Source organism: Biomphalaria glabrata, chromosome 15, assembly GCF_947242115.1.
Source record: "Biomphalaria glabrata chromosome 15, xgBioGlab47.1, whole genome shotgun sequence".
NCBI lineage: Eukaryota > Metazoa > Mollusca > Gastropoda > Planorbidae > Biomphalaria > Biomphalaria glabrata.
In genome coordinates this window covers 26,424,000-26,446,758 of record NC_074725.1, presented here as the reverse complement: position 1 = coordinate 26,446,758, position 22,759 = coordinate 26,424,000, and the positions used below count along the sequence as shown (strand labels likewise).

The window sequence follows — 22,759 nt, the reverse complement described above, 5'->3', positions numbered from 1 at the left end:
TAGCTCTGTGACTTATTGATTCTATCCTTTGATCATACTTACTAGCTCTGTGACTTATTGATTCTATCGTTTGATCATACTTACTAGCTCTGTGACTTATTGATTCTATCCTTTGATCATACTGACTAGCTCTGTGACTTATTGATTCTATCCTTTGATCATACTTACTAGCTCTGTGACTTATTGATTCTATCGTTAGATCATACTTACTAGCTCTGTGACTTATTGATTCTATCGTTAGATCATACTTACTAGCTCTGTGACTTAATGATTCTATCCTTTGATCATACTTACTAGCTCTGTGACTTATTGATTCTATCCTTTGATCATACTGACTAGCTCTGTGACTTATTGATTCTATCGTTTGATCATACTTACTAGCTCTGTGACTTATTGATTCTATCGTTTGATCATAATTACTAGCTCTGTGACTTATTGATTCTATCCTTTGATCATACTTACTAGCTCTGTGACTTATTGATTCTATCGTTTGATCATACTTACTAGCTCTGTAACTTATTGATTCTATCGTTTGATCATACTTACTAGCTCTGTAACTTATTGATTCTATCGTTTGATCATACTTACTAGCTCTGTGACTTATTGATTCTATCCTTTGATCATACTGACTAGCTCTGTGACTTATTGATTCTATCCTTTGATCATACTTACTAGCTCTGTGACTTATTGATTCTATCGTTTGATCATACTTACTAGCTCTGTAACTTATTGATTCTATCGTTTGATCATACTTACTAGCTCTGTGACTTATTGATTCTATCGTTTGATCATACTTACTAGCTCTGTGACTTATTGATTCTATCGTTTGATCATACTTACTAGCTCTGTGACTTATTGATTCTATCGTTTGATCATACTTACTAGCTCTGTGACTTATTGATTCTATCGTTTGATCCACCCCTCTCTCCCCACAGCCAATGGTCTAGAACTGAGAACAAATGTGCGAGTCGTGAATCTGACATACAGCCAGGATCTAGGGCACCAGATGACGTCAGCATTTCAATATCACAGCCATCTGTTCTGTCAAGATGTGAGTGTCCTCCAAATGTCTTCTCCAAGTGTCCTCTGGTAGTCCTTAAACTAAACTGTTCAGGAAGTTGCTCCTCGGATGTTAGGCTATGTTTCCTCTTTATTCTGTTCCCTCTTTATAAAGTAACCTCTTTAACTCTATATAAATTAACTTCTTCATTACGTTCTTGATAAATTAGCGTCTTCATTATGTTGTTTTTATACATTAATCTTTTTAGTATGTTAACCCTTTATAAATTAATCTCTTTATTATGATAACTATTTATAAAATTTTTTATATATGTAACTTAACAATGAAGTTATTTTATGATGAACATTTTTTTATACCAATAATTCCCAAGCTTTTTCCTTAACGGAGCGCCCTGAACATTTTGAGTATATAGCGGAACTTTTGTGCGTATTTTGTGGCGTACTAGTTAATTATTCCAGTAGTTCTCGGAACACCTATTCAGCCCTTGCGAAACACTAAGGTTCCTTGTAACACAGTTTGGGAAACATTGATTTAAGCAATGTTCAGTTTTTGTTTTTTTTACTTATAGAGTAGTCTGTGTCCGGACTAAGGGTCATGTCAATTTCCTACAAACAGACTGCATCAACACTAACATTCTTGAAACCAACTGAAACATGTCTTTGCGGCTGCATTAAGCATCCATCCATAGAGCTATCCATTCATCCATTTATCCATCAATCCATTGACCCATCTCTTTCTTTTGCTTCTTTGCCTTTATTTGTTTACCATTTTGTCTGCCCAGATGAAGCGCTTCTATGCTCAGAGTGCCTACAGTGACAGGTTCTATGATTGTGGTGTGGACTCCTTCACGTAAGTTCTCCTAAACAAATAGTGACACGTAAACACGCCATCGACTCATTTGTAGCCATCTTGACCAGCAAAAGACTTGGACCTTACTTATTACTTTCACTGTCGTTTTAGTATATTCATTTGGTGGGCGGGCAGAAACATTTCTGTACACTCGTATGTAAAAGTAAAGTTCCCTTTTCAGACCCTGCGATCCATGGGGCAGATGATGTAAAGGTCATCTGTTTCTGTGGCCCACGGTTAATGAGGGTGTCATGTAGCCAGCACAACGACCCACCGCCTTTACTTTTCCTAATTAATGTCAGGTACCCATTAGAGCTTGGTGGACTCATAGGCGTCCAAAGATCTCGCACTTAAAAATCCCAGTCTTCACCAGAATTCGAACCCCGGACCACCGGAAACCAAGTGCTTTACCACTCAGCCACCGCACGTCCAACAGTTGATAACGTCAAAAAAAATGATATTGTATTCTAATTATCAGAACGAGGTTTAAATGTACTTAGAGCGAGGAGATGTACCAGATAGAACAGACGATGAAAGCGACACTCGTATGTACAGTATCAAACGTTTTTACAAAATATATTTATTGTATAAAAATAACATCTCAAACTGTGTATGACTTGGGAGAACTCTTCTACAAAACCAGAAGAGGTCAATGAAATAACTAAACTCCAAGTTCAAACTGGATATCAATAATAAAAAAGCCATACTTTTACTTGAGCAAACAATTTCCATTCTTGTCATCCAACTTGAGCAAGTTAGGGGGCCTGGAGGAGCTTTGCAATTGCTAGCAGCAAGGTCCGGGGAGGAACACTCGGCGTCAAGACTTGTCATACATTCTGAGCTTCAGAAATTCATTCTCCAGGCGTCCTAAATCCTAACTTCTAAAATAAGATGCTATTAAAATATTAACATTTCTTTTCTACTTTCTTTTTAGACGTTTAGGACGTTCCATCACAAATGAAGATGATGACGTCTTAGTTCAAACGTCCTTTAGGAAACGAGGCTTGAACTCGGGACTATCATGACCTCATTCTGAAGCGCATATCAAACGACTAGGGAAGCAAGGATCAACACAAGCTAAATATAAAAAAATAACAACTTTATAAACAAATTTATCTAAGAGGAAGAACTTCACGCATACAATTATATCACTCAAGAATGTTATTTACCCTTGTTAAATATCAAACAAACTAATTGTTTACCAATAATTAAATTGAGTAAGTGGTTCTTTTTTAAAATTGATTCCTGTTTTGTTAGATACAATAAATAATGTTAAAAGTTTTAACTTGATACGGGAATGGCTGTAGGAGAAATAAAGTGTAGAATTATTGAAGGGAACAAAACCCTACATATTTAACCAATCTGGGATTACTGAAGGGTTATAAACCAGTACTTACTTGACTGATTGTTTCATTTTTAAAATTAATGTATCCATTGACGACGTCAATGAATAATTGTGCAAAGTTTCAACTTGATCCTAGAATGGGTTAGGGAGAAATTACGTGTTCAAACTTTTTACCAGACAGACAGAAAGACAGGCAGACAAAGTGAGTGGATATATGATTTGTAAAAAGAATTCTTCATTACAATGGAAAACATTTTGACGTATTTTTGTATTCTTTTTGCATTAGTAACGGAAACTAATCTTATCTTATCATTTCCTTATTTAGTTTTGCAATAATGTAGAGAACATTTCATTTTTTTGGCCTCTTTATGTCGTGTTACTCTTGATTAATCAATCTCGACGCCTCAATGATTTCTGTCTTAATTACTTCCAGTGACAAGCCAGTGCTAATTCACTTCTATCTCGTGTTTCACGGCACATCTTCGGCCGGACTGACCGAGTCTGTCATTGACGTCATCCGAAGGTTTGGCAGGCCTGTCTACTATTTAATGTACTTGACCTACTTAGTGGGTGACCTGCTGGTCTTGCCCGAGGACATACCGCTTCTGCCGTCTGTCTACCCGACCAACATAACTGTCTTTCCGACCAGCACTCTTATGACGATGACCAGTAGCCCGAGTGAGATCCGTCCAACTATGTCATCGTCAGAAGTGACCAATGACTGTGAGTGACAAAATAATCCATAGATGTGATTTGTATAATCTGTCTGTCAACCATATCATTCATAAGCATATCTCCATCCATCCATCCATCCATCCATCCATCCACTTATAAACCCTTAGATCTATCAAATTCATCAATAAATTAAATCATGCATCCACTTATTCATCTATAACGTCAATTATTTATTTATTTATCCGCCTGTAAAGTCATTCATCTATCGAGGTATTTATCTATAAAGTCATTTACATGTCCACGATTCCATTTATAAAAGCATTTATGTATTTATTCCACCTATAAATTCATTTATCAAACTATATAAATTCATTCTTCTATCCATATCTTCATCTATAAAATCATTGACTTATCTATATAAAGTCATTCTTCTACACACGTATTCATCTGTAAAGTCATTTATCTATCTATATAAAGTCATTCCTCTATTCACATATTCATTTTAATTATTAGTATATTAGTATATATTTATATTAGGAATGCATTGTGAACTTTTTCAGAAAATGCCAAGGATTTGTTTAATTACAAACTTTTACTTTGAATTGCAGACGGCGTAATGCTGATCCTGTATTATGAGCTCTATAATCTGACCTACACGGACGACTATAAGAACCCAATGTCAAGGATATTTAAGGAACACAAGGACGCAGTTTGTGATGATGTAAGAGAGAAGTAATTTGTTTCCTTTTTTTGGTGGAAGAATGAGCAAAACCTCTTTCTTGTTTCATACGATTTTGTTTTTATTTAAATGCTTTAAATTTAGATTATATAGACACTATTTCTTGGTCAAGGTATCGTTTTAGCACTCATGGTACATAATGCCATTTGTATTGTTAATTAGACACAAGCCTGCTCTCTAGAAATGTTTATTTGAGTGGTAGAGTCTGGTGTGAATGTACATTTTTCGTTTTTATCGGTATAATGTTTTGTTTGGTGTAATGCACAAATTGTAAGACAAATCTCCTATATGGCAAAAACAAAGGTAGTTAACTTTTTTTTTTACATCTAAAGTAACAAAGAAAGCATATTACTGGCCCTTCTTAATGGCGTCATGCTTTAAAAGTTGATTTTTATGCATGTAGGTTATACATAAGATCCGTATAAACATGTTTTAACAATTCACTTTTTTAAAGGTTAAAATGGATCAGTTGACTATAGATTCTTATGTAAGAAGCGTGTGATATGTTACATAGAGCTATTGGGATAAGTTGCAGCTATAGCGAATGAATGTATGTAAAAATGCTTTAGAAACACACATTTGAAGGTTGCTTTGATAAAAATATGATTTGAATGGACCATACTTCATATATTTATGCATTAAAGTATTAAACAATCTTTGCGTAGGGTAGATATATCATCTTAGAATTAGATCTAGATATAGATCTAGGCTTCGAGAGAATTTTGGTTATGCTCATGCGTGACCTTTCGTCCTTGTCTCATGCTATATGATATAATACATGAAAAAAATACTTTCATAGAGTTGAGCAACTTTTGTTTATGAGTGTCTTTAGTTTGTTTTAGGGCTACTATATATATGTTACTTTTCCAGTCAGTATCCAAGAAACATTTGTGCCAAGATTTCTATTCAGGACACACACACATACATACGCCTTACTTTCTGCTTTATATTATAGATATACAATTTTATGACCTAGTAACCATGGAATGCTTTAGGCCTTTATATGTATGCTTTGTCCAAGTGCTTATCCGTGTATTGTTGATTCTGCTATATCCTTACACTGTAGCTGTGGAGATGGTACATGGCGCTGGATAGTCCGTTCCTAAACATCTACAGAGCCTGTGACGTCACTTCCTTTCAGTAAGTACATCCTGTACCCACAATAAAGTTGCTGGAAGTCGCATATGAATTATTTACTGTAGATTTGGGATGTGTCGCAAATAACAAGCAAAATTTAAAAAAAAAAAAAAAATTGTAAAAAACTTTATAAAAAAAAAACTTATATTTAAAAAAGTAAAGTTTCCCTTTCAGACCTTGCGATCTATAGGGCAGATGATGTAAAGGTCATCTTTTTCTTTGGCCCACTGTTACCGAGGGTGTCAAGTGGCCAGAACAACGACCAACCGCCCTTACTTTTCCACAACTAATGTCAGGTACCCATTAGAGCTGGGTGGACTCTAGTCTAACAATAATAAATCTGTGCGATTATAAATATTTTTTATCAATAGTTTTTGTTTAGCGCAAGTTCATGCTTTAAACGTTTTCAATACGCTATGATCCTATCACTTGTCTGGACCAGTTGGAAAGAGGGAGAAAGAGCGGGGTATCTGGGTGATCGCTTTTTAAATGTATTTTCTAAAAAAGTGGAAATGGGCTGCGGATATCTGGGAGAATGTTGCCTGACGTTTTCAACTTTTATATTTCCTTTCCATCTCAAAAAAATAAATCCACACACAACTCCCCCTTTGTAGACACTGCGCCCACCCTTATGAAACCGTAAACCATATCCTTTTTGAATGCCCCTTCCTAATCCACCTTAGACAGTTCCTACTTCCACTACAGCCCAGCATAACCAACACCCTGTACGGCAGTGCTGAACAACTGAAGAGAACAGCGCACTATTTTTCCTTGGCACAGTTTGTAAAAGAGCTCACAGCTCAGCAGCAATATAGCTGGCTAGAAGAAGAAGAAGAATATTTCCTTTTTTTTACATGATCTCAAAAATTAATGACCTTACAAAATTAACACAAATGAATCTATTTTTTTAATACTGTTCACCTCAGCCCTAAACCTATAGGCGTGACCTTCACCTTGCTGTTTGACACCAAGCTCCACGAAGACTTCTCCAGAAAGGTCAGAACTTTCCTGGAATACAAAGCTCCCAAAGTCTATGTGCCTAACCACAACTTACTGGATGTTGGATATCTGCTTCTTATAATGGACAGGTGAGGTACATTTCAAGAACCATCCTGTAAAACTTCGTTTTTTAACTTCTTGCTGTGACACCTTCCACACCCGCACCCCCCCCCAACTTTAACTAGTCCGTAGGAAGACCACAAGTAAGAAATAAGATAGTCCTTGGACGGATCCAAAATAGTCTGAGTTACTTGAAGCACATATATATATCGCATATAAGTCCAGTGGCGAAGCTAGGAACTTGCCATCATTTGGGGGCCCCTGCATTTTGCTTAATATTTAGTTTAAAAAAACCCCACTCATCTGGGCCCCCACTTGCAAGTGGGGATTTTCAAAATCCCACCTCCCTCTCCCACCGTAGCTAAGTCTCTATTGTGATTGATGCTTGTTAGATTATCCTCGTATTCAGCAAAATGTCTTGGAATGGGTTAATATTTGCCACGCCAAATACTCGTGTATAAGCTATAAACCTTAGACAAAATCCATTTAGCATGGATTGTTATCATCAAAGTGTCGAATAAATTTGTAAACACCTCAGACAGGACGATAGCTCGTTCTCTAGAGATCTTTGCCAGACTGGTCACTTGTTGCGTTGAAATTGTCGGACTTACCACACTTGGACTACTGGTCATCACTACAAGGTCAGAAAGACCGTTATGTTGGTCAGACGGACGACTAAAGTGGTATGTCCTCGGGCAAGACCAGCAGGTCACCCACAAATAGGTCAAGTTCATTAGATAGTAGACATGCCTGCTAAACCTTTTGATGATTTGTATTGATTGGCCAAAGTAGTGAAATGTATTTCTTTCTTTAAAAGATCTAATACATGTTTTGCTTTTTAACTAAAGTAGTGAAATGTATTTCTTTCTTTAAAAGATCTAATACATGTTTTGCTTTTTAACTAAAGTAGTGAAATGTATTTCTTTCTTTAAAAGATCTAATACATGTTTTGCTTTTTAACTAAAGTAGTGAAATGTATTTCTTTCTTTAAAAGATCTAATACATGTTTTGCTTTTTAACTAAAGTAGTGAAATGTATTTCTTTCTTTAAAAGATCTAATACATGTTTTGCTTTTTAACTAAAGTAGTGAAATGTATTTCTTTCTTTAAAAGATCTAATACATGTTTTGCTTTTTAACTAAAGTAGTGAAATGTATTTCTTTCTTTAAAAGATCTAATACATGTTTTGCTTTTTAACTAAAGTAGTGAAATGTATTTCTTTCTTTAAAAGATCTAATACATGTTTTGCTTTTTAACTAAAGTAGTGAAATGTATTTCTTTCTTTAAAAGATCTAATACATGTTTTGCTTTTTAACTAAAGTAGTGAAATGTATTTCTTTCTTTAAAAGATCTAATACATGTTTTGCTTTTTAACTAAAGTAGTGAAATGTATTTCTTTCTTTAAAAGATCTAATACATGTTTTGCTTTTTAACTAAAGTAGTGAAATGTATTTCTTTCTTTAAAAGATCTAATACATGTTTTGCTTTAACTAAAGTAGTGAAATGTATTGTAAAAGTAGTCAGCTGTGCATACTGCTATTGTATTTCTCTGGCAGATATCGCATTGACGTCACATCCACTATCGTCCCCTCCAAGACCCTCACAACTCCGACTCCCACCTCAAATACTGTGGTGATGACGTCATTCTCCATGACGTCTACACCAGTCGTGACGTCGTCGTCGCCAAGTGTTCTGGCCACATCAACGTCGACAGAGGAATGTAAGTCTATCAAATTAACGAGCGAGAGAAGCAAAGTAAAAGGCAGGGGAGGAGTCATGAAACACAAGTTGACTGTTTGCTGCTTTGCACTTGTTTATAAAAGTTGATTTATAGTTGTGATTGTTTGTAGCTGTGATTATGTGTGGCTGTGATTATTTGTAGCTGTGTTTATTTGAAGCTGTGATTATTTGTAGTTGTGTTTATTTGTAGCTGTGATTATTTGTAGCTGTATTTATTTGAAGCTGTGTTTATTTGTAGCTGTGATTATTTGTAGCTGTGTTTATTTGTAGCTGTGTTTATTTGAAGCTGTGTTTATTTGAAGCTGTGTTTATTTGTAGCTGTGATTATTTGTAGCTATGTTTATGTATAGCTGTGAATATTTGTAGTTGTTTTTAGTTTTAGCTGTGTTTATTTATAGCTGTGTTTCTTTGTAGCTGTGATTATTTGTAGTTGTGATTATTTGTAGTTGTGATTATTTGTAGTTGTTTTTTTTTTGTAGCTATGTTTATTTATAGCTGTGTTTATTTGCAGTTGTGTTTATTTGTATTTGTGTTAAGACAATAAATACAACTAAAAGTCTGTACATAATTATTTTTTTACATTTTTGGAACTGTAAAGTGTTTAATTATGTCATATTTTAAACTGACCTAATTCGCCAGGAAGTTACCCAGTAAAGCAAATAGAACGTAATGACAATCCTATCATAAGCTGTGAATGATCTTGAGCCTATGAAACTGAATCTTTAGACTCTCCTCCTGGCAATAAATGTAGTCAATATTTATTAATTAGACTCCACATTGTTTGAAATTTGATTTGAAGCTTGTGAAACCTGTATTGGCAACTAATTTACAATGTAAAGATATACCGCTTTATTTAAGCTGATTTTGACATACATTTTAAACAAACCAACTTTGACTACATTTATGTCCATGATATTTAATATTTACTTTATTTCTTTAATGAAACCAATAATGACATACACACAAAATTATGCTAGATATAAAATATCTTCGAAATGCTATTAAAATCACAATCGCTTCTTAGTGTTTATTCCTTAATCGAAAGGGAGACAAATGAAAACAAAAAGTCTATTTGTTGTGTGTTATGTCCCTTACTTTAACCAAACTTAGGATCTGTGTCGCCATGTCTTTAATATGGCCTTTCGACATTAACATACTACTTTATCCAATTCAGACCCAGGTTCTGTCTTGTCCTATGAGTTTGGTCTTGTGGATTTCATTTTTACCAACGATCTCTACAACAAAAATTCACCCAGATTCAAATTTCTAGAGGAGCGGTTTTGTGCAGACGTAAGTGCTTCTAGTGTACTTCTAATGTAATGTTACATGTATATAACTGAAGCATGGGCGTAGCCAGGATTTTTTTTTGGTGGGGGGGGGAGGGGGGGCTAAGGGGGGAATTTTTTCTTCTCCCCCCCCCGCAAATATATACATGCTGAACTGAATATCTCGACTGTCCCGGGTTGTTTGTTTGTTTTAATGTGTTGGATGTTCCTTCAGAGTTGAAGATAGTTTACTTCCTAGTCCAAACCTCCCGCAGAACGACGGGCGATGGGAGCGGGCAGGGTTTGAACCAGGGACCATCAATAAATCCAAACGACAGCTCAGCGCGCAAACTACACAACCAGGTAGGGTTATACCTGCTTGCCGCCATCCTCCGTCGTCCAGCGAGAAGTTAATTATTTTCCGAACATCCGAAACATGTAAAACAGAAAAAAAAAATTTACAGAGGCAAATGAATCTTTTAAACATTATTACTCTTGACAATCAAAATTAAATATCGTCTTGAATATTTCTTGCGAATATGCGGATCCGACAGGGATCTGACTTCGACGGGGGCCACCTCTGAGTTTGTGTCATAACACAAACTCTCTTTCTAATCTTGTAATCTTGTTTTATATTGATGAAGGTATTTGTTTAGCATCAAACCCCGCTGAAGAGGGGTTTAAACTCAAAACCTCCTTTGGCTACGATCATAGAATTTTGAGTGTGTAATTTGCTTTTTTTTTAATTATTGAAGACTTATTTTTTAGCTTCAAACCCCGTCGAAGGGGGTTTTAAACTCATAACCCCTTTTGGCTACGCCCATAGCATTTTGAGTGCGTATTTTGCTTTTTTTTATATTGAAGAGGTATTTTTTAGCTTCAACCCCGTCTGAATGGGTTTAAACTCAAAACCTATTTGGCTACGCTCATAGATTTTTGAGTGTGTAATTTGTTATTTTTTTAATTAAAGAGTTGGTATTTAGCTGCAAACCCCACTGTAGGGCTACGCGTATAGAATCTGGTGACTGATGTATTGATAGTCTGATATTGAAGAGGTGGTTTTATCGTAAATTTCGGAAGGGGTTTTAAAATCAAAATCTTCCTTAGCTATGCTCTTGGAATTTGGGTATGGTCGTTTGCATTATTTTTTTTGGTTTCGTTTTATAGAAATTGGGGGTTTAACTGCAAAAACCCCTGCGCTGGGGCAAGTGATGGTTTAGTATTACAATCTCACCTAAAATAAACAAAATCAAAGCAAAACATCGGTCACTTAATTCCGATCCCCCCCCTTTCGGAGGGATTTCAATTCAGGGGGGGGGCTTGAACCCCAACCCCTCCCTGGCTACGCCCATGAACTGAAGTGTCTATATATAAAAAAAAGTAAGCATTTACGCTTTTATAATATAAATGTAAACACTTCAAAGTGGTCTTTTTATGTTTTTTAGCGACCCCCGAAAGGGGAAAAGACGCTATTAGTTTTTGTGTGGTTTGTCTGTTTGTCCTTCCTTCCGTACATCTCCTAAACTAGAAAAGATATTAAAAATCCGACATCATGATATTTTAGAACAGTGATGCCCAACCTAATTCGACCTACGGGCCACTTTGGACATCACTGAGCTAAATCATTATTTGTTCTACTATACTGGCAAACAAAAAGAGTGCTCTGCCCATGATAACTTAATGCCACCTATTTTAAAATTAATAATTATTTAGCTATTTAGTCCGAAAATCACGCTTTTAAATAGTGCATAATGTGCAGAGACAATGCAACAGAATTATGAACCATGCCTAATATTGGATCTATAAACTTGAAATGATTAACTGATGATATTTAGGGCCACTCGCTAATGCTCCTACATCTGCGACTACAACATAACAGAACCTGTATATACAAGCCTCCCCCACAGTTTCAGAATGTCTGAGTACAGACAACACACCCTCCATAAAAACCTCTGTGTGTGTATGTGTCCCAGAACTGTTCGACTTTACTAGTAAATAAAGACATTGACCTTCAAAACTTCGGAGATCCAGGGGCGTAACTAGGGATTTGGGGGCCGGGGGGATTGACCTCTTTGGGGTCCCCTTGCATTTTGACATTCGACATATGACATGAGAAAATGAACGCAAAAATATATAAGCTCAAAATCAAATTGGTTCAGTATATCAGTAAACTTAACAAAAAAATAATCATGAAGACTTTTAATGAATATTGCCGTTGTTTATTAGTTAAATAATGCACAAGTGACAACTCTGAATTGATATCGCTTCACGTCGTGCATTCTGTGCACCAAAGACATCTATAACATCAACTACAATACAGGGGTGGGCAAATTACGAGCCGCGGGCCACATGCGGCCCGTCGAAGTGTTTTATGCGGCCCGCCGACGCTTAAAGAAATCAGGTGTTACCACACATTACACATATAAAAATGCAAATATATTTATATAAATAATTGTAAATATCTATAGATCTAGAAATAATTGAAACTTCTGATTCTTATCACTTATCATGAAGGGCTAAAGAAACATTGTCTTTAATCGTCATTCTAAAAAGTTTAAAGTAAACGAAGATTATTCTTAATGGCAATATTTCGAATCATTCAGTCTAAGATAAACACAAGCCAGTATTTATTCAATTCTATCAAAAACTGTGTTGAAAGTGTTGGGTCGGCTTGTACAAGATGGCAAGTGTAACAATTAATGGAGCTCGTGTTTTGACTAAGAAAAACAGGCTTTTTAATAAAATAAAGCATTGAATATCAAATATATTGTTAGAATTGTTTTCTCGATGATCTTATTATTGGCACAGGGCCAGCCTTAGGCATAGACAAAGTGCTTAGGGTCACCAATTGGTGAGGGCCTTGCACTGATATCCTTCTTATTATTTTAGAGAAGAAATAGCTAAACTTGTCCTCAATGTTATTGTTGAAGTACAATAGGTTTTTAATCAATTTAATAATTTTACTGTTGTCACTTTTTTACATATTTTTTTTTTATTTGAGGCCACCAAATTCACTTTGCCAAGGGGCCTTCAATTATCTGCCGGCCATGACTGGCAGTTCCGAGAAGTACTTGAAGATTTGGAAACAAAACATTCTGATGTTCGGTTACACAGTAGTATCCTCTGGCCTAGAAGAATATGGAATCTCAAGGAAGAAATAGTTAGGTTCATCGAAGGACATTGATTGTGACTTTGTTACTAATATTTCTAATGAAGAGTTGAAAACAGACTTCATGTTTATCATTGGAGACATTGCAATGTTTTGTTTGCAAATGAAATGTATCTGCATCTTGAATCTTTTCAAAGTTATTCCACTTCTTGATGCAGCGAGTGAAATCGGGTCTTATCATTTTCCTAAGCTGAAAGGTGAAACTATTTCTAGTGAAATGGATGAAATTATAAATTTGAAAGCCAATTTTAAGACGTCAAGATCTTGGAACTAGTTTTCAATACCATCAGCTCACCATTTAATGCAGAAGCTGATTTAGCTCCAGATGACATACCTCCAAGCAAATTATAACCTGAAAGAGTAATTCCAGTGAGTTCTTCCATAGAAGTTTCATGACTGCCAGAAGCTGTATTCCCATACTTAAGAAAACTTTGCTGCGAAGCTTTCACATTATTCGAAACCTAATTCATCTGTGAACACGCTTTATTTCGTTTGTTTGAAAATTATGAAGTGTTAGAACAGGTCCATGCTCACTGACTGTAATTTGACAGCAGTCGCAAGAACAAAACAACTAGTAAGCTAGTTCTAAAGTTAGAGAACATTATGCACGGATGTAAACAGTTAAATGCTTCACATTAAGTACAATTGTACATTTGTGGTGTAATGTTGTGATGTAAAAAGACAATAACAAAATTTAAAAAAATATTCGTAAAATTAGTTCAAGAATTTGCTAACTGTTGTTGTAATTCCTCAATTGGGAGTAAAAAAAAAAAAATAATTTATGCAGCCCGCCAGTCCCCAGATTTTTTTAATGCGGCCCTCGGTAGAAAAAGGTTGCCCACCCCTAAACTACATCGATACTTTCTAGTATTTGTGACTTCACTGACATTAAAGCCATGATAAGCCTTTCTTGCGTCATTGTGCTCCTGAGATAGTTTTTGATGAACTTGAGCTTTGAGATTGATCTCTCACATGACGTAATGGAAGTGGCCTGAGTTAGCAGTATTCGGAGGAGGTTGCAAAGTTTGAGCACACGTAATTCCCATATGAAGCCTGTTTCCTCAATAATAGACCTATTGGTGATTGCTTTACTGGTTTGTTGATGAAAAGTGCTCGTGCATCAATGACATCAATGAAAAAGCGATTTGCCATTTATTTCATCATACAAACAGGAAAAGTAGCACAGTTTGTCATAAGCGGGTCTTCATCTAACATGTGTCTTGGTTCAAGAAGAAACCCAAAGGTATCCAATTTCTTTCCAGCCTTTGGAATCTGCCCTTCATCTCCATATGAAATCTGTCCAGCACTTCTGTCGCAACACGTTTGAATTGCAGTTCTATTGACAGTCCTACATTAGAACTCAACTTCCCATCAAGTCTTTTCTTTCTTCTGGTTGTTTTGATTACACGGAATCCATAGTATTCACTACCATCTTTTCCTTTTTCGATAGATTGGGTTTTTGTCAGTTTCTCATATTTTGCAGAAAGCATGAAAGGGTACTAATTTCTTTAGCAGCTTCCCGTATATGCAGTCCAGACTTTTGTAGTTTCTTCTGAACTTTATTAATTGGGCGCAGGAGCTTTGACCAGACTTCAAGATAGGCAAAAAAAATCTTAATTTTCCACTGCATGTAGAAGATTCTGTGCTAATATTATATGATATTACGTCATTGTTGGTTGTTTATGTTTTGTGCGAAAGCAAAAGAATTCAGAGCATACAAAAGTGGGAAAGATCCATATCTCGTTATGCTCGAGTATATAAATACTCCGATAAGTGGACTGCCGTATTCACCATGACAACTGCTGACGAGTAGAAGACTCAGGGAATCATTCCAACTGATCCCAAACTATTGAAACCATCGGTAGCTGAAAATGCAGAGACATTACTCAACGAACGACAGATGAAAAGCAAAGTGAAATACGATGCAAAAGCTATACTACCTAAAGATTATTCTGTCGGAGAGTTCGTCTAGGTCAAACATGGCAGAAAGCAGTTGTCATAAAAAAAATTCAGCACCCAGATCTTACATCATAAAGACAAACGATGGAAAAACATACAGAAGAAATCAACGCTTTTTGAATAATAGTTTCGATGAAGACATCTCTTTGTACTATGATACCGATGAAGACAATGAACTGCAAACTGTTGGAACAAACGAAACAGACAGTTATAGACCAATGTCTAGAGAACTTGTGCCAGTCAAGACAACCAGAAATGGACGAATTGTTAAAGTTCCTAGTAGCCAGGGCCGGCCTTAGGCCTCTGCAGCCTATGCGGTCGCAGTGGGCCACGCGCTTTTATAGGCTCCGTGCTAATTCTAAGTATTAAATTAAACCATTATAACGTAAATAAGTTAATAGGGTTTTCGCGACCTCCTGATTTTCCAGGGCCTCCAGGAAATCTCATGAAAAGGCAAAATATACGATAAAGTCCTGAACTTTTTTTGAATGTATTCAGATCTCCTGAAGAATAGACCAAATTGACATTTTGGGGTACCAATAAATAAAAAGTGGCATTGCGAGCTTTCATTTGATAAAAATTTATAGCAAAACGAAAGTAGGCCTATTTTCTAATTCAAAAAAAAATAATTTTGACATTATGCTTATCCCTACCCAGACTAGGCCCCGCGCGATCCGTTTCGCATTGGGCCCCGCAAATGCTAGGGCCGGCCCTGTTAGTAGTAGATATCACTCTTAAGAACTTTAAAAGGAAGGGTGTGATAATAACTTCAAAAGGAAGGATGTGCTAATATTATATGATATTACGTCATTGTTTTTTGTTTATGTTTTGTGCGATAGCAAAAGGATTAGATGGAAATAAAAAGAGAGTTTCCATTGGATTGAGGAAGGATGAATAGAGGGGTAATAACTCGAGTGTGAAGTTTAATTCTGAAATTAATTATAGACGCCAAACCCGAATAATACACTATTCTAGCATTATAAGGATAGCTTTTAGATCTGTTATACTCGATTCTTTCAATTTGTATTTAGGTTAATTAGTGTATCCATAAAATACTCGCCATTTAGATCTATTATTAGTAAAGGTAACAAGATACCTGGAATTCGCTGTATATCATGCAGTTTTATTCGTGGCAACAAAGTTTAAAATGTAAAACTAAATGTAAAAAAAAACTTTGATCTCTGTGGGAAAAAATATTTTTAAAATGTCAACAAAGTCAACGTACTGATAGACCTAGATTTAGGTTTAGTCTTTGTTATAAATTTTTAATCCATAAATGTTGAAAAAAAAAGACACGCGTTGACACTATTTGTCATTCAAATTTATTAATTTATGTATTTACAAATAAATTTCGGACACCCATTTTCAAATTCTTCCCCCCCCTCCCCCTCTTAGTTACGCCACTGCGGAGATCATGCATTTCGTGTGAGATGTAAGTCCTTGTGGGTTGTATGCGGACTGTCATGCGTCTAGGGCAGGAAAAACGACAAGCAAATGAAAGCAAGAACTATGAACAATTTCTGAACAAAGTTTTTACATTTGTTGTTGTGATACCATAAAATTTTTTTTTTTTTTTTTTTTTTTTTTTGGAATGTACCTTTTGGAAAATAAAGTGGAAAAAAAAGTGCTGATTAACTCTGCATTATGTTTAACATATCAGGGTTTAACATATCAGGGTTTAACATATCAGGGTTTAACATATCAGGGTTTAACATGTCAGGTGGAAGTGTGGCAAATATCAAGTTCTACATAAGTGCTTTTCAATAAACTAAGAAGAAAAAAAAATTATTACATGCAAAGCTTATATTAAGTGTCTTTGGATCAGCCATGTTTTAAAATATGTAATAGATCTAGAGTTTAGACCATTCAAAGATTTTTTTTCTGAAAGCGAAAAATTGTATTTTCAAAATCAACTATTCACTATTAATAGTAACAAATACGGGAGGTGCTTTAGTAAGGGCGATGCCAATTAACCATATTTATTACACATTTATTTAAAACGATTTTCGAAAAAAAAAATTAAAAAAAAATTTTTCGATTTTTGTCAATTTTTTTTTTTTTACAAATGTATTGTTAAGTTACTGTAATACTAACTACTACATTTACAAAAAAATATTAACTTCCTTTTTATAGAGAAAAAAAATCTATTTAATATGTATATTAGCGGAAAAACATTTACAAAATAATAGTAATAGGTAGTTTTTTTTTATATTATTGCGTGTACACCGGTGTCTCCCACTTAACTAAAAGAATTTGTTTATATTTTTTTATTTTACGGAAATGTAATTTCTTCTTGAGGCTTTGAGATTGACAATTTACAAAACAATTAGATCAATTAGATAATCATTATATGACAGTTAGGCCAGGTTCACATCTAACTTCACCTTCACTTTCACTGAACCGTTGGGGCACCATATAAGATCGGTCAACCTTATTTCTCCATTCTTCTCTGCCATTTGTCCTTTGATAGAATTTCATTCTGATATTCTTTCTAAAAATATTGAAACCTGCCTTTTTATCTGCCACTTCGAGGAGCCGATTTTGAGTTTGTGTGTCAACACAAACTGTCTTTGTAACCTTGTTTTTCCAATGATTTTGAGCGCGTCTTGTACAGTGAAAAGTGACTCTGACTTGTTCTCTACATTCCTGATTCTGTTTTCTTCAGAGTCTCTCGAATTGTTTCCTTTAATCCTCGTTATTTTTCCTTTTTCCTTTTCTCTTGTAAAGTTTCTTGTAAAAATACACATCGTTAGCGTCGTCTTCAATTCGGTTTTAGGTTTGTTAAAAATAGTTATACAGTGGCGTAGCATCCTTGGCGTGAATGGGTTCAACCAACCCGGACCTACGACCCTAAGGGGCCCACAACCTGCGATTTATTGACCAATTGGAGCCCACATGAGCCCCAAGGTATGACACCAAACTGGAATACATAATTGCACTTTCGTATAGGCAATTAAAAAGTATAACCCTAAAAATCTTATTTATGGGGAGTGTGGCCCACTTAGATATGTTCTTGAACCCGGGCCCGCTGCTACCTTGCTTAGCCACTGCATATAGAGCAGTTAATGTGCAGCTCTTTCCGTTTATAAGCTTTATATATAACTGCCAAATATCTCTATAATGTTAGATGTATTTCTTTTTTTCTATATAAAATGGCTTATGAATTCCATTTCTTTGGACGAATAATCTTATATTATCTTTAAACAAAATTAATGAGTTACAACTAATTAATTAACTAAGTTAAATTGTTTTATTGATGTATATAATTGTGCAAGTTTCACCTTGATCTGAGAATGGGGAGAGAAATAACGTGTACAAGATTCATGCTAGATAGAAACATGGAGGTACATCTCATAGACCACCAATACCCTTTTTTTCACGCTCTTAGACCCCTTGGAAATCTTCGTAGTCCCCTGGGGGTCTATGTAGACTTCTTTGGGGGTATTGATTGTAATGGACTCTCCTGTTTTTCTTGTTCAAGATGGACAGATACTATGCTGAAAGTTCTCTAAGGAACATGTACATGTCATGTGCCATTGAAGCATTTACGTAAGTTTTTAGAGACCACAGAACAAATTTAATAATTTGTAATAACATAATTTCTTATGCTTAAAACATGTCATTTTGCCTATTTAGACATCATTAAAATTGCTTCATTTGAAATCCTTACATACTGAAGCAATTCGATTGTCACACAAAACAAAATAAGATAAGCATTGTTCATATGTTTATTTCAGACAAAGAACCAACGAGCTCTACCCAGAGAAAGTTTATTTCAAATTTGCTTTCAATACTCCAATGTTTTTAGAGATACAAAACAAAGCAGTTGGTGTACTGTTTGAGGTGAGTTAATATTAAATGCCCTCATCGTTTTTGTGAGGTTCTAAAACCATTGCCAGTGCTCATAGCTGTTCAAAAGTCTCAACTGTCCAGTGGTTTCAGCTGTCCAGTGGTCACAGATGTCCAGAGGTCTCAGCTGTCCAGAGGTCTCAGCTTGTGGTGTATTGTAAATAAAACATTATTAGTTGTATCTTACTTTCTCTAGCAATGTTTCAGAGCCTCCATGGCCTCTAGAAGAAGTCTTGCTGAACACAAGGATGATCTTACAAAGATCTAGGTCATCAAAAACGAGCTTACTTATTTTTTTATGAATAATTTTTTTTAATTTCTTTTGTTTTCTTGAGTTGAGGGGTTCCCAAACAGAGAAAGCATATTCTACTAATGCTCTACTCCCTCAAATGTCTCTCACACTTCAGGATTGATCCGTCTCATTCCTTCTTTGTTTTTTTAAATTAGGAGTGTGGATTACAAGTAAACGTCTGGGAAACATTGCGATAGAAAGTATCTAGGCTTGAATGAGAACACTCCAAATAAGATACGCCATTCTTTCTTATATCTTTACTTTGGATCAATTCACAGAAACCTCCCAGGGTCGCTAAATCTGGCTACATGACACTAAACGTGGGAGACTTATATTTGATCATTGATGCTTATACAAGTACCTGGGGATCGAGCACATTAGCGACAGGTAAGACTTGTTGATTAGAAGAACAATTTGAACAGACAAAATGAATGCTGCATTGTTTTCTCCAGGCTGTCATTTGGTTGATTGTTATGTACATCATTATCATCACCTCTGTCTGTGGTCCCTTCTGGTGCACCAGCCAGCTTCCTCCAGGCGTCAGGGGAATTGGCCACAAACCAGCTTCCTCCAGGCGTCAGGGAAATAGGCCACAAACCAGCTTCCTCCAGGCGTCAGGGGAATAGGCTACAAACCAGCGTCCTCCAGGCGTCAGGGGAATAGGCCACAAACCAGCTTCCTCCAGGCGTCAGGGGAATAGGCCACAAACCAGCTTCCTCCAGGCGTCAGGGGAATAGGCCATAAACCAGCTTCCTCCAGGCGTCAGGGAAATAGGCCACAAACCAGCTTCCTCCAGGCGTCAGGGGAATAGGCCACAAACCAGCTTCCTCCAGGCGTCTGGGGCATATGCCAATAACCAGCTTCCTCCAGGCGTCTAGGGCATGGGCCACCAACCAGCTTCCTCCAGGCGTCTGGGTCATGGGCCAATAACCAGCTTCCTCCAGGCGTCTGGGGCATGGGCCACCAACCAGCTTCCTCCAGGCGTCTGGGGCATGGGACAATAACCAGCTTCCTCCAGGCGTCTCTTCAACTGTCCCCACGTCTTGCCCACACTACAACATTGTTACGTACAAATACACTACAAATATCTACGATAATTTATTTATTGTTAGAGTAAATATGGATACACTCTGGTCACTATTATCCGATTCTCGATATGGACGTGAGGTGGAGGCAAAATATTTTGTAAGTCTGGTGTTTAAACACTCAGTGAACATAACTCGCACACGCTCAAGTTAAATATTAAAAAAAATACTTTTCAAAAATTATATTGAGTGAGTTTGCATTTATTTTGAATCATTTATTTAATTAAACATAAGTTGTTCTTGAGTTGATAACTTAAATGCATGCATTCTGTTCTTAGTTGGAAGATTGTGGATTGCTCCTTGCAGTGGAGGAAATTAATACTCTCCAGTTTGTTTAGCATGGTCATTTCTTTATACACAGTTAATAACTTTGCCAGTGTTTTCTGATGCTGATTGGTTAGGCCACTCAGTTAGTGGTTGCAGGAGTCAACTAATCTGTCTGGTTGTGCAACATATGTCCCCATTTTGGACAGTCCATTAGCCTTTGTTTTCCCATCATGCCTATGTGGCCAGGGATCCATTGAAATGTGACATAATTAAATTCTATACTAGAACCCCCTGCATAAACTATTGCTAGTTTTAAAATGTTAGCGAACGACGAAATTCTCTACACACGGTTCATCTCCCTTTCACTGTCTCTAGATAAAACAAAATTAATTCATTCCGACTAATTGATTCACAAATGGTTTAACTTTTTGTGTTGATGTATGTGTTGTCATCGGCAATGTATAATAGTGCAAAGTTTGAACTTGATTCGAGAATGGGAAGTAGGAGAAATAGCGTGCACAAGATTCCATAAAGACAATGTGAGTTGGTACTTAATAAAAATAAAATTCCTGTCTCTACTAGGATCCAACTCAAATCTACTAAAATAGGCTGAGTTTTTGTTATACCATTCATCCTCACGATTGTATCCGCTACATTGTTATAACACATCGGGTCAGTTCAAGAATACCTTTTGTAAATACTTTTAAAGACCAGTTTTTGTTGTAGAAAGTTGAAAAAAAGGCAATTCTTCCATTTGTGTAACTAAATATTTAAGTTAATAAAACGAATAAATATAACAGCAAGATTACATTTTTAAAACCATTTTTCAATATCAAATATAAGTTTGGTCTTTGTTTCAGATTTCAGCACATTGGTCGTTAGCAGTACAACAAATGTCATTACTCCAACATCATCTAGCAGTGTGGTGCTGCCAACAGATACTTCACCATCGACAACGCCAACTACAACCACCAGAACAACCACTTCAACTACAACTTCAAAGCCAACCACAACAACAACGACCCCAACCACAACTCCAACAACTACAACCACGGCCCCAACCACAACAACTACAATGTCAACCACCACTACCCCAAAGCCATCCACGTCACCAACCACTACCCCAACTACTACAACCACGAGCTCAACTACTACAACCACGACACCAACCACGACAACTACAAAGTCAACCACCACTACTACAAAGCCAACCACAACTACAACGACTACAACCACAAAGCCAACCACAACAACAACGACCCCAACCACCACCCCAACAACTACAACCACGACCCCAACTACTACAACCACGACCCCAACCACGACAACTACAAAGTCGACCACCACTACCACAAAGCCAACCACAACTACAACGACTACAACCAGAAAGCCAACCACTACAACCACAATGCCATCCACAACAACCAGTACCACCACCAAAAAGCCAACCACCAGACCCACAAAGCCAACGACTACCACAAAGCCAACCACTACAACATCCACCACAACAACAACTGAAGGTAAGAAGTACAAAGAGATTCAATCTTAAGTATGTCTCTATGGTAACGACCAAATAATAGTCATTACTATTAATACAGGTAATTACAATGAATGTCAATGTTACATTTGGAATTTCATCCACCTCAAAAATTATTTTGGAAACGAAAAACTAAAAGAAAAAAAAGAAGATGTAGAAACGGTTTGCATTCTCATGCATGATGAATTCTCAGAAATGGAAACAAATGTATCAATTGCTTTTTTTTTTGGTCTATCTGATGTACAGAATACAGAAGTTAGCTAGTTTTGGTCTATCTGATGTACAGAATACAGAAGTTAGCTAGTTTTGGTCTATCTGATGTACAGAATACAGAAGTTAGGTAGTTTTGGTCTATCTGATGTACAGAATACAGAAGTTAGGTAGTTTTGGTCTATCTGATGTACAGAATACAGAAGTTAGCTAGTTTTAAAAACATATATAATTGTCGTTCACTATTTAGAATGGCACTATCAAACGTCTAAGCGCTTACATTTCTGGCAAAAAGCATTCTAAACACAATTAGGTTAAACCATGAGTCAAACCAATGAGTCAAACCTTGAGTCAAACCAATGAGTCAAACTGCTAGTAAATAAATGCTATCTGTCCACAGCTACATTCTACATCAAGATTTCATTCGTGACACTCAACCTAACGCTCACCAAAGACCTAGCCAATCGGAGCTCAGAGTTTTTTAAGGACACGCAAGAAAAGTTTTGCGCCAGTGTAAGTAGTTCAGTGTTTGTTTGTTTTCTTTCTTTACTTTAGTGAGGAA

The 22,759-nt window shown here is 36.2% G+C and overlaps 1 protein-coding gene across 1 annotated transcript in view; it reads left to right on the top strand.

Annotated features, from left to right (window-relative positions):
- The window catches only part of LOC106053476 (uncharacterized), an 85,973-nt gene that overhangs the window by 34,510 nt on the left and 28,704 nt on the right, over positions 1 to 22,759 (top strand). Inside the window, exons 14-26 of the mRNA XM_056013124.1 lie at positions 936 to 1,051; positions 1,803 to 1,870; positions 3,649 to 3,938; positions 4,499 to 4,611; positions 5,696 to 5,769; positions 6,693 to 6,854; positions 8,381 to 8,544; positions 9,739 to 9,854; positions 18,439 to 18,506; positions 18,695 to 18,800; positions 19,377 to 19,485; positions 21,311 to 21,970; positions 22,598 to 22,710. Of these exons, the coding sequence (XP_055869099.1) occupies positions 936 to 1,051; positions 1,803 to 1,870; positions 3,649 to 3,938; positions 4,499 to 4,611; positions 5,696 to 5,769; positions 6,693 to 6,854; positions 8,381 to 8,544; positions 9,739 to 9,854; positions 18,439 to 18,506; positions 18,695 to 18,800; positions 19,377 to 19,485; positions 21,311 to 21,970; positions 22,598 to 22,710 (2,159 nt within the window). The remainder of the gene's footprint in view (positions 1 to 935; positions 1,052 to 1,802; positions 1,871 to 3,648; positions 3,939 to 4,498; positions 4,612 to 5,695; positions 5,770 to 6,692; positions 6,855 to 8,380; positions 8,545 to 9,738; positions 9,855 to 18,438; positions 18,507 to 18,694; positions 18,801 to 19,376; positions 19,486 to 21,310; positions 21,971 to 22,597; positions 22,711 to 22,759) is intronic.